General features: G+C 34.3%; 1 protein-coding gene across 3 annotated transcripts in view; it reads right to left on the bottom strand.

Moving 5' to 3' along the window:
• The window catches only part of Lclat1 (lysocardiolipin acyltransferase 1), a 153,295-nt gene that overhangs the window by 77,937 nt on the left and 62,980 nt on the right, over window positions 1-12,378 (bottom strand). For all 3 annotated transcript variants that reach the window (XM_070025313.1, XM_070025315.1, XM_070025312.1), the window contains exon 3: window positions 10,854-11,052. In XM_070025313.1, coding sequence (XP_069881414.1) covers window positions 10,854-11,052 — 199 coding nt within the window. The remainder of the gene's footprint in view (window positions 1-10,853; window positions 11,053-12,378) is intronic.

The raw sequence follows: 12,378 nt of genomic DNA, 5'->3' as shown, positions 1-12,378 counted from the left end.
AGAGAAGTTTCTCTTTAAGTCTTTAGCCCACTTATTTATCGGGCAGTTGTTTCTTTGAGGATTTGTTGTTGGGGGATTTAGTTTTTTGAGTTCTAAGTATATTTTAGATATAAGGCCCTTGTCTATTGTATGGCTAGTGAAGATGTTCTCCCAATCTGTGGGCTTTCTATTGATCTTGCTAACTATGTCCTTCGCCAAGCAGTTTCATATAATCCCATTTGTCCAACCTTTGATTTGTTGCATTTCTGGGCCTCTATTAAGAAAATTTTGGCTGTGCAAAAATAGGAGTTTCTCTTATTCCTTCCTATAATATTTTCAGGGTGTCTGCTTTGACTTGGAGGCCTTTGATCCATTTGGAGTTGATTCTGGTACAGGGTGATATATAAGGATCTAGCTTTAGTTTTCTACAGGTGTTTAACCAATTTTGTCATTTACTGAAGAGGCTATTTCCTTCTATTTTTTAGCTCCCTTATCGAAGATTAGGTGGCTATAGGTCTGTGGGTTCATTTCTGGGTTTCAGTTCTATTCCATTGTCCTCCGATCTGTTCTTGTGCCAGTACTAAGCTGTTTTGATTACTATGGCTTTGTAGTAGAGGTTAAAATTTGGTATTGATATTCCTCCAGCACTGTTCTTTCTGCTATTCGGGGTCTTTTATTTTTCCATATGAATTTTTGGATTGCTTCTTCTATTTCAAGGATGAGGTTGGAATATTGATAGGTATTGCATTGAATCTGTAGATAGCCTTAGGAATGTTGCCATTTTCATGATGTTGATCCTTCCAATCCAGGAGCCTGCGAGGTTTTTCCACTTCCTAAGTTCTACAGAAATCTACCATAATTTATAGACATTTTACTTATTCACAAAAGAAAGAACAATTAGAAACACTGGATTAAAATTGCCCATTGAAATTAAGGTTAGTAAACAACTGTAAGCTACAGAGTCCATATCTTGTATCTTTTTCCTATTATTACAAAGAATCAAAGCTGGCTCAAGTCTGATTATCACCAAATTTATGGGATTTGTGCTTTACCACTAAATACAAAGCAGTCAAGAATAATTCTTTTACTACTTGCTCATAAAAATCACTGTTACAAAACACACATTTTAGGTAATTCTCAAAATATCTAAAGGAAAAGAATCTCTTGATTTTCACCAAACTCTGAAAGTAGTGAAAATCCTAGAGACAAAATATGTTTCCTGGCTCACATTTGGGATGCCTTACATCATACAATATATATGTGACTAAGGTATCATCAGTATCAGCACACATCAACAAGTAATCCAATTTAAGAAATGTACTGATTAATATAATAAGTGGAAGATTAGATAACCTTAGGACCCAGAGCTATTTTTTCCTAGCCAAGTAAACTGTCACCTTCCACAGCTTAGGGCTCTTGCTTTGTTCAGAAATCACCAATAAAAGCTGTCACCTTTAAAACAAAAGCTTCAGTTCAGTTGCTTAGACTGAAATGTCATCCTAAAAAATGTACTTAGTGTGAGAAGGTATAATGCTGAAGATAATCCTAGGATGTGTTATCTTAGTATACTACCTGCTATACTTTCGCTGAGTGAAACTTTTTCCCAGAGGTGCCTTTTTGTGTCCCACTCCTCCTCAAAACTCATCTAAGCCAAGCAACATTGGCAGATGAAGCTACAAAATCAACAATTACAAGAGCTTATTTTTCCATTGCTAATATGAAGTTACCTGTTTTGTATTCAAAATAAGCAGAGATGTGTGTCATTGAGTCAAGAGAACTACGTTTGACATTCCCTTTCTACCAATACACCTTACTTGATGTTTTTCATAAAAACCTTGATTCATGATAATTACTTAATAAATTTTACTACATGAATGAATCAACAGTGGGTTCTCTACAGCTTAGTAAAACTGGAAAAAGCAAGTTATATCAGGATGCTTTGGGCTATAAATGAGAGAACACCAGTATAAAGTCTAGATCTAAATAATCTTGAACTAAGGTTCTCACCTACAGTCTGACTATGAAGCTGTTTCAGAAGCCAGGATCTCTTATTCTTACATGTTATCCCTTTGCTGTCTGAGGACCTATGTCTTGCCTTTAAGGCTATAGAAGCCCCAAGAACCACATGTTTTACTAATACAAGCAGTGAAAATAATCCTTCTTGCTCAGAAGGAAAATTTTCCTGAAGCTTCCAGACAATTTCTTCCCTTTGTCCCTATAGTGAGATTGACTCAAACAAGCCAATGTCAGGTATTTCTATCTTTTGTGATGGGATGTGTGTGCACTGTTGAATTAGTGAGCACCATTTCTGTATTTTAGTTGTTTAGTCATAAACAGAAACGGAAACTTTAGGTATATTAGGAAGCGATAAGCTAATCGTGAAGGGCAGAACACTAGAATGTCTGATGATAGAGTAAGAGCTGAAGAATTATTAGTAAGTAGTCATCAAAGAGTCACAGATGAGGCTTCCAACACATTCGAAGTAGAGTTCTTCCAGGTTAGTCAAGCAGTAGTTACTTTAGGGGACTAAGCAGCATTTCTTAATTCAAAAAAACCAACATCCTCCATATCACCTCCCAGGTGTTACTGGTACTGACTCTCTAACGTAGAAATACATTCATCATATTCTTCTAAGATGGTGACAAACAGCAAGAAACTTTGTTAAACAAGGGCCCACTGGATATAGTCAGACATGCATAGCTTTGTTCTAATTTTAGGGAACATTCAAGTAAGGAGCTCAATTTAAAAGGGGAAAATTTTTCTTCTTAAAAGATAATTTAGCATTATAAATATCTTGAATAGAAAATACCTATTCTTGTGCTGATATGATTAAAGTGACTTCAATATGTTTAGTTATTCTCAAAAGCAATGGCATCTTTCCACAAATACATACAAAACCATATAATGTGACAATATATGAGTCAACAGTAAGCTCAACATACACTGGCTTTACCATATTATTTTGCTGAGTGACTCTACAGCCATTTTTGTGAGCACACTATGATGCCCATACACTATTATCAGTTCATTAATGACACATATATCAGAATGTGTTCCCACTACTAAGCAATGCATCACTGTAACATATGCGAACAAATTAATAAAATATAGATATAACTAAAATTCTGAACACATAAAAGATTGTCTTTCTGATTCACAAATGACTGGACAGCTTTAAAATCACTAATATTTACTCCTCTTTCGGTTTCTAAAAGCCTCAAATTGTTTTGCCACTCAAGCATTAACTAATGATCCAGAAAAGCCAAGAAGCTATGAGTTGTGTGGACACAGATTACACATGTATTTCAATGTACAAAATCACCAGACAAACGGACATCTTATGGTATCTTTAAGTTTAACATTTCACTTCACTGGTCCTAAAGTTGGCTAAAAGTAAAAATTCTTGCGTACATCACCATTAGAAAGATGGCTGAAATCTACAGGACATTTTAAATCTAATTTTATCTCTGCATAGTCTAAACAGTTTATGTTAATTTACTAAAACTCATTATAACTTGACTTAGCATTTAAATACTCATCATGATTTCTTTCCTAGCTTGTTATATAACTGTTTTACTTTTATACTTTAAGAATGTTCATTTCCAAATCTGTACCTATTCTCCATCATGTACTACAGACACAATCTTTTCATTTACTCTTTTATAAGTGAAGCAAATAACCAGGTAATTATATTCTAGGCATTCGGCAAGCAGACACTAATTTGGAAAAAAATTACAAACAGCAATCTTAAGTTCTCCCTACAATCACACCAGATTGCCAATAGCTCCTGAAGCCAGACAGACTGACGGCTTAGATGCATCTGCTCTCCAACTTTCTTTCCCTTTCATTTATATACGATTTGTTTTATTTGCTGCCTATACTTATAGCTTCCTTAATTTACTTTATATGTGTTTGCTTTAAAGGTTCTAAAACCCTTTTCAATCCAAGCCAAGATCAATAGTTTCCATATTCATAAAATCATATCAAGTCTACAAATGGAGAAACCCTACTCTGTAAAATTAGTCTGACTAAAACTTATGTAAGAAATAAAAACAGACTAACATTCTCATGCAAAATGCTCAACCTCATTTAAAATACAATATAAAACTAGAGTGAAATACCCCTTTTGCCCAGCTAGAGACCCAAGAAACTCTAAGCAGTATATCAGTATAATGAAAGGCCCCATACAATGCTGTTTGAAATATGAACCTTAATTTGGATAGAATTTGCATATCTCCCAAATGCCCTCTGATTAGCTTCAATTTTTTACCAATAAATTCAGAAAAAGAAAATCACAGCAACATTATTAGCAATTGCTCTAAGTTAAAAATATTATGTGCACAAAGGCACAATGCCTATGTGTCTCTGATTATATAAAATAATATTTATCAAAATGAACTTCCAGAAATGGAAACAGGAGATTGTTTTCTCTGTTATCATTCTGTTTCTCTTATTTATTCATTTATCTGTTAGTAGGAGGCTAAGAGGGGCAAAGAAATGGAGGGACAAAAGGTGAAGAAATGTAGCAGTGGTACTCACTAAACACTATGTGAAAATGAATTATACAACTTGTAGGTAGGAATGGGAGAGAAGAATTTGGGAGAAATTGAGGGAAGGGGTGACAGTGTTGATAAAGAAATGTACTCAATACCTGACAGCAGTAACCCTGCTGTACATCACCTTTATAATAACAATTTAAAATAAAATACATTTTCTACTTTTGGTTAAAAAAAATATTGTATGCATTCCTAACGAAGTGTATCTGCAGTAAGGCAGTTATAGCTGCATCATCATGGAATAGTATTTAAGATAACTTACTAGATAAATAAAATAAAATAAAATAAATAAATAAATAAAATGAATGAATCTTTATGAAAAATGGTGTACACATTTTAAACTCATTTTGTAAAATAAATAAATTAGATGTAACAAATGAACCTGTGGGTCTATACATGCATAGAATTTCTATGGAAGGAAGTGGTGCTGTGGGTCAAGTGATAGAGCACTCGCCTTGAGCTGAAGAGCTGAGGGACAGTGCCCAGGCCCAGAGTTCAAGCCCCACAACCGATGGAAAAAAGAATTCTATGGAAACAACATTGCTTGCTCTGGGGGTTAAATGCCATTGCAACAGGGAAGAGATCATCTCCAAATTACTCACTGACACAACTCTAGCTCTTGGTTCTGGACCTGTTCTGTATAATTTGTATAACATAAAGTGCATATTTTATTTTTAATTAAATCTTCCTTGTGCCTTAAATCTGGAGCCAAACAGATTTAGTATCAAAAGTATTTCTATGTCATATCTATATATAAGGTTCATTTAACATTCTTGAGCTTCATTTTCTTTAACAATAGTATTATGTTATGATATGCAGGTGGGATGTTTAAATAAGAGAATGTATGTAAAGTTCTCCAAATAGTTTGAAACATAAGTGGCAAATAACAAATTATTAGAGTCTCTTTTGCCCTTTCCTTCCCTTGAACTTATACCTAAACTGAATGGAATTGACTAACATTTTCTTTTTTTTTATTGTGAAAATACTGTACAGAGGGGTTACAATTACATGGGCAAGATAATGAGTACATTTCTTATCAAGCATTGTAGCCTCCTCCTTTGTCTCCCTTTCCCATCCCTTCCCATCTCCCCCCCCCCACCTGCCCTCCCCTACCCCTCCCACCAAAGTTGTAAAGTTCATTTTTCGACATAAGGACTTGTACATCTCATTGTTGCAATGGATCCACCTGTATCCCTATTTAAATGATTTGTTTTTTTCCCTTCCCCTCCACAAATTATACCAACATCAGATACAGTGAAAGCAGGGGTTATACCGTGGGGGAGGAACATACAAAGCAACAAAGAAATCATCTTCTAAATATGTTAGAAACAACTGCATGAAAGCAAAAACATTTGAATACTTATCTTGGGGTTCATTTCACCTAACATCAACTTATGTGACCTTTTCTGCTTGTCTCAGATATATACTAGTTATTGCAAATAAGGGAAACCATGGGACCTATGTTTCTTTGGGCCTGGCTTACTTCACAATATAATTTTTTCCAAGTCTTTCCATTCTGTAATAAATGGAGCAATGTCATTCTTTCTGATGGAGGCATAGAATTCCATTGTGTATATATACCACATTTTCTTGATCCATTCATCTACTGAGGGGCATCTGGGTTGGTTCCATATCTTAGTTATGGTAAATAATGCTGCAATAAACATAGTTGTGCTGGTAGCTTTAGTATGGTCTTATTTGTGATCATTTGAGTAAATGCCCAAAAGTGGGATTGCTGGGTCATAGGGGAGCTCTATGTAGAGTCTTTTGAGGAACCTCCATACTGCTTTCCAAAGTGGTTGAACAAGTTTACACTCCCACTAACAGTTCAGTAAGGTTCCCTTCTGGCCACATCCCCTCCAGCATCTGTTGTTATTAGAGTTCTTGATTATAGCCATTCTAACTGGGGTGAGCTGGTATCTCAATGTTGTTTTGATTTGCATTTCTTTTATGGCTAGGGAGCTTGAGCATGTCTATTGGCCATCCTTCTTTCTTTTTTTTTTCTTCTTTTTTTCTCGGTTGTGGGGCTTGAACTCTGGGCTTGGGCGCTGACCCTCAGCTCTTCAGCTCCAGGCCAGCTTGAGCCACAGCGCCACCTATCCTTCTTTCTTTTAACCATAATTTAAGATATACCATGGTAAAGGAGTAAAAACCATTCATACAAGAGAAGAGACTTTAAAACTGAGTAAAGTTAGATTTATTTTACTGTGACTCACAAATAGGAATCTACAGTTTTGTTTATAGAGATTTATAATAAATATTCCTAAATATATGAAATGTGGACAAGCAATGCCTATTAAACTATATAGTGGAAATGAAAGGAGAATAGTTATTGGTTCCAAACAAGCTTGCCTCTAAGTTAATTTTAGGAAGAGAAAGGAGCATTCTATATTTATATTTGAGTCAAACCAATTCATATCTGCAGAATGTGGCCTTTAATCATACTGCTATATTAAATGTGGACAGGACTTATTTAGCACTTTACTTACATTTTAGATTCACTGATCTTTCACATGCAGATTTTAATCTTACCAAATGACTTCTAGTCTACTTTGCTTTCTTAGAATCATCAGCCTGTATTCAAATTCACTGTTTTCAAGAGAAGACAAGTGAGAATTTGTAGGAAGAGAGCCTTCCATCTAAGAGCTAATGAGAGAGTAAGAGCTCTGTGTTGTGGTCTGCTCCAGTCTAGAGTAGTGTTGTCTGCCTGAGCTGACAGGAAAAAAAAGAAAGGAAGTTGTCTGCTTTCAAATATCACAGATCCTTTTTACCCTTACCAAATCTTAGTAAATTTTCCTAGAGAAATATTTCTGCAAGATGGTCATGGCTAAGTCCTGTAATTCTACCGCCTCTGGAGGTCAAGATCAGGAGGACTACAGTGCAAAGCCAAGCCAGAGAAACAAATTAGTATGACCTACAGTTGGACATGGTGGCACACACCTATCATTCCAGCTACTGGGAAAGTGTAAATAAGAGAACTGTAATCATGTTGGTTCAGGTGAAACACAACTAAAGCAAATTAGCTAAGGACATGACTCAAGGGGTAAGTGTGAGGCTGGGTCCAAGAATCAGTACCACCAAAACATAAAATACATTCTGCATATGTTTAGAACCACCCCCAGATACCTTAAGTGGTTATTATTAAAATTTTCACCAGGAAGCAGGTAAGTGGGACCCCTCACTGGACACTAAAGTGGAGGTGAAAGTTTTTCTTGAGTTGTACCTTAAGGATTGTCTTTGAAGTATTTGCTTGGTTGTTTTCACTTTAAAAAAAAACAAAAAAACAGACTTGAATATTCCTTGTCCACAATGTTTGGTACCAGGAAGGGGTTCCATGGGACTTTTTGCAATTTGGAACATTTGCATAAAACATGAGATACCCTGGAGATGTGGCCCATGTCTAAACACAAAATTCATTTGTTCCTTATACATACATTGCCTAAAGATAATTTTAAACAATTTTTACAATTTGTGGCATTTTGCCAGTTCCCATCACATGAAGTCAGGTGTGGAATTTTCCTCGTGGCATGATATTAGTGTTCAAAGTTTTGGATTTTTCAAACATTTAAAATTTTAGATTTCTAAATGAAAGGGTATTCAACCTGATGTATGTGCTAGCTAGACTTCTTTTAACCATCATCCATTCAAAGTATATTTCTGCTCATGATTTTTTTTCTTTTTCTCATTTCTCTTTTTTTGTTTTCTCCCTACAACATACTATGAAATTGCATGTTACTTTACTTCTTGGGTTCCATGTATTTCTGTTTAAAAATGTTGTTCTATCTTTTTCCTTTAAGTGACTTCCATTATATTTCATTATCGTTCTTTGTATTTTTCAGTTTTCTTTTTCACATCTCAAAATGCTTGCTTGCTGATATTTAATTCCATTTAGAATGTTGGGTTATAGTTATTTTCTTTTTCCAGATCTTCCCTCTACTTAGAGGTTTTCTTTATGGTTACAGAGTTATTTTATGGTTATTGAGTTTTCGTTAGTTTACTTCTTTGGGGAGGAGAAGGAGTAAAAGTTGTTTCTTGTGTCTCTTTTTAATTCCTATAGGTCCCTCCTCCATATCTTCAAATTCCTTTTTGTATTTTTTTCTTTATGAGTCCATTGCTAAGGAGAACTGTCCCTCCTTTAATATATCTGACTCTCATGGATGCAATTCTTGTCAGAGGCTACTAATTAGTTTTCACTGCTTTTCAAATCAACATTTCCCTGTATCTTGTGCTATTCTATTTGAGCTACTTTCTCCTGATTTGAGTTCAGTATTTTGGCATTTTAGTTCAGTTTCCTCTTATTTGCACATCTGAGTTTAACCATACCCCATCTAACTCAAGCCTTTATTCCTCACTCTAGGTAAAACAAGTTATAAAAGTAAAAAGGGCAAAGGAGACTGAGGATTTACCTCTGGGAATTTATGGTACTATTCTTTGCCTTCTAGTCATGCTGAAGAGACAGGTGAGATGTAGTTTATTTCCTCTGCTTATTCATTTGACAATTACTTTTGAAACAGTAAAGAAAATCAGGCAACTATCATTGTCCCCCAAAAGTCCTTTGTAAGAAAGCTTTTAATTATGGACTCAATCTCTTCATGAAAAATACAATATGTCACTTTTTCATTTATTGTTAATGTCAGATTGCCAGTTGTATTTTTCTATATTGTTTTCATGTATACTTTCAAGCTCATTGCCATAATATTATTTTTAATATCTTGTTACTACATTTCATATAGCATTAGGAATAAATCAAGACATTATTCTTATAGCTTTAATATGTGACTTCTCTTTTTTCCCCTTAATTACTCTTTTCAAAAACTGCTCTAGTTTTTAAAATACTGTGATTTTTGACACTTCTCCCATCAAAAGGTGATCTTTGTGTATCTTTCTCTAGAATTACTGCTTGTTATTAACTCCAGCAATGACATATGGCAGGCATGATGCTACATGCTTTTCTTCTTCTTCTTTTTTTTCTTTTTCTTTTTTTTTCTTGTTTTTTTTTGTTTTATTTTATTTTATTTTATTTGTGAACATACTGTACAGAGGGGTTACAATTACATGGGCAGGATAATGCATACATTTCTTACCAAGCATTGCAGCCTCCTCCTTTGTTTACCCTTCACATCCCTTCCCAGCCTCTCCCCTCCCCCCACACCCCATCCTTCCCCACCCTCCCCCCCCACCTACATTGTAAAGCTCGTTTTTGACATGACAATTTGTACTTCTGCTACATGAATTCTGAGGCTAGATTATAAAATGACTTTTAGCTTCCTGCTGGTTCACTGGGAATTGTTACTCAAAGGGAAGTTAATTGTCATGTAATAAATCTGATTTGTTATATAAGTGGACCATTATATTGGAAAAGTGGTAAAAAGAAAGACAAAATTATAATCATGGAGGCAACAAACACACAGACCAAGTAAAGCAACCACAAACCTCCTTATACTAGGTTATCCAATGCCCACTCTGTGCCCTCACAACTCAGACCTCATTTCAGTATACCCATAAATACATGGTTTAGAAAGAAAAGAGTTCAAATAAGAGATGTTACACATAAAAAACACAGAAATCTACATGTAACAGATAGGGCTGTCAGGAGTCCAAGGGATGTTTCCTGTACCTATATGTCAATAACTGAGATCTGACATAAATTTTGTTAAATAATTTGTTCCCTATTCCAACTTTGCATTAGCAGGGAGCAATTTAATTTTAATATGTGATGCCAAAATACCTCTAGACCTCTAACACATGAAAATGTTGTATTCCTAACCATTTAAAGACAAAAAAAGGAATATCTACAGATGAAGGGAATTTCAAACACCTAGTATAATGCCTAGACTAAAGAGGTGCTCAGTTAATATTTATCAGATAAGTAGGTACTGACCAGGTAATTTCAAATACCTTATCATCAGAAATCAAGTTCTATTCTAACACACAAGCATGATATGCAATAAAGTTACTGACCTATTAATTTATATTCTTTGAAACTGTGGTCCTCAAAACTGCATTCACTTTTTAAAGAGAAAATTAACAAACTAGTTTTCTTCAAAACTAAATTAAAATATCACAACAAAATCACTAAGAAAAAAGAAACAAAATATTTTAGTTTACTACGAAAAAATTAGAATGCTTTTAACAGTTACATAGAGTTCACTATTGTAACTTATAATTTTGTTTTTGGTCAATACTGGGGGCTTGAATTCAGGGCCTTGTGCTCTTGGATCAGTTTTCTTGTTTAGAACTGGACTAACACAATTTTAGAGTGGTATACATTACATGTAAAATCAGCAAACCAATAAAATAATATGTGGAAAAACCTACCAAATCCAGGAACACTTTTGAGACTGGCTTTGAGGCAAATTTTCTCCAACCTGAGGTAGCTGTATCTTGTGAGACAATTCCACAGGAACATCCAATCTACTCTTGTCCGATGGTTCATGATAATTACACTTCTTTCTCCAGGGACAAATGCATCACCTGTAATAACCACTTTTACACCAAATATGGTCTCCAACAATGCCTAAAAAACAAACAATACAACAAACAGCAAACTAAAGTTATGCCTTTCCTAGACCAATTTTATCATGTTCTAATGTCTTATGATTTCTAATATATAAAAGCATATTTTCTCATAATTCTTGTTCTGATAATAAAAGAGGGAAACATTAAAAGAATGAGCCTATGAAGTACTATTTATGTTTTTAAGTTCTACTAATTTAAATCTGTGACAGTTTTGTAATAGAAAAATGTTAACTGTCCTTGAAATCTTCAAGATATATTAAGTTAAAAAGACAAAAATGGAAAAAGTATACAAGATACTATGTAATTTTTTAAAGATCTAGATAGTTAAGACTACCACTGATTTTTCTAGATAGTCAAAGATATAACAGTGAAAACAGTGCTAAAGAAAAACAAATGTTCTCTGCAAATTATCTTTTGCCATCAAAACCAAAGCTGTTTTATTTCACTAATAGATGACCAAGATACTGTTTGTCTACCCTAATGCTACCATCCTACTACTTCCAACAGTGCTTGGCACACAGCAGATGTTTAAATATTTGCTGAATTTGCTCCATTAACTTTTCAAATAGCCATAAATATAATATATATGAAATACTTGAAGCAAAGCATATTATAGGCTGGGGTTCTTAAAAGTAAAAAACAGACAATATGAATACTTGATTAATTCAATGTGTTTTTAAAATTGTTTTATTTTTAAATCATTTATTAGAATATAAAAACCAAGTTCTCTTAGGTTCATATCATGGTTACCTTTCTAAATAAACTGTTAAAGTAAATGAGTTATAGGTATGAAAAGCAATACAGGAGATACAAACAATGCAGAATGCAACAAGACAATCAAAAAAAGATCGTATACAACAAATATATATATGTAAAGCTTTCTAAAGTTTTTGTAAAGTTACAAGCAAATATATGTACATATGACCATATAAGATGATGCTAAGCGAAAAGAACTCTAAGACATGAACACGAGAGGTTTTCCCTTGATATTGTTGTTCTTAACATACTACATAATTTCTTTTTTCTTGTCTATCTTTTTTCACCGTATGTTTTATCCCCTGTTGTCACTGTATTTTGGTTTTGGTACCCTGGATATTGTATATACCTTTATCAGAATTAGGGAAGGGAAAGAGAACAAAAAAAAAAGTGGCGAGACAAAGGACAAAGGGGGAACCAATGCAACAGTGACACTCACAAGACGATATGTTGGAAATGATCTGTACAACTTGGGGAGACTGGGGAGAGGGAAAGTGAGAGAAAAATGAAGGAGGGGGTAACAAGTTTAAGAAGAAACTTCTTCTATCTTACTTATATAAGTGTAACC

Source organism: Dipodomys merriami, unplaced genomic scaffold, assembly GCF_024711535.1.
Source record: "Dipodomys merriami isolate MVZ:Mamm:240054 unplaced genomic scaffold, mDipMer1.0.p SCAF_17, whole genome shotgun sequence".
In the NCBI taxonomy this organism is placed as follows: Eukaryota; Metazoa; Chordata; class Mammalia; order Rodentia; family Heteromyidae; genus Dipodomys; species Dipodomys merriami.
The sequence above is the reverse complement of the archived record's forward strand: the minus strand, read 5'-3'. Positions and strand labels throughout refer to the sequence as shown.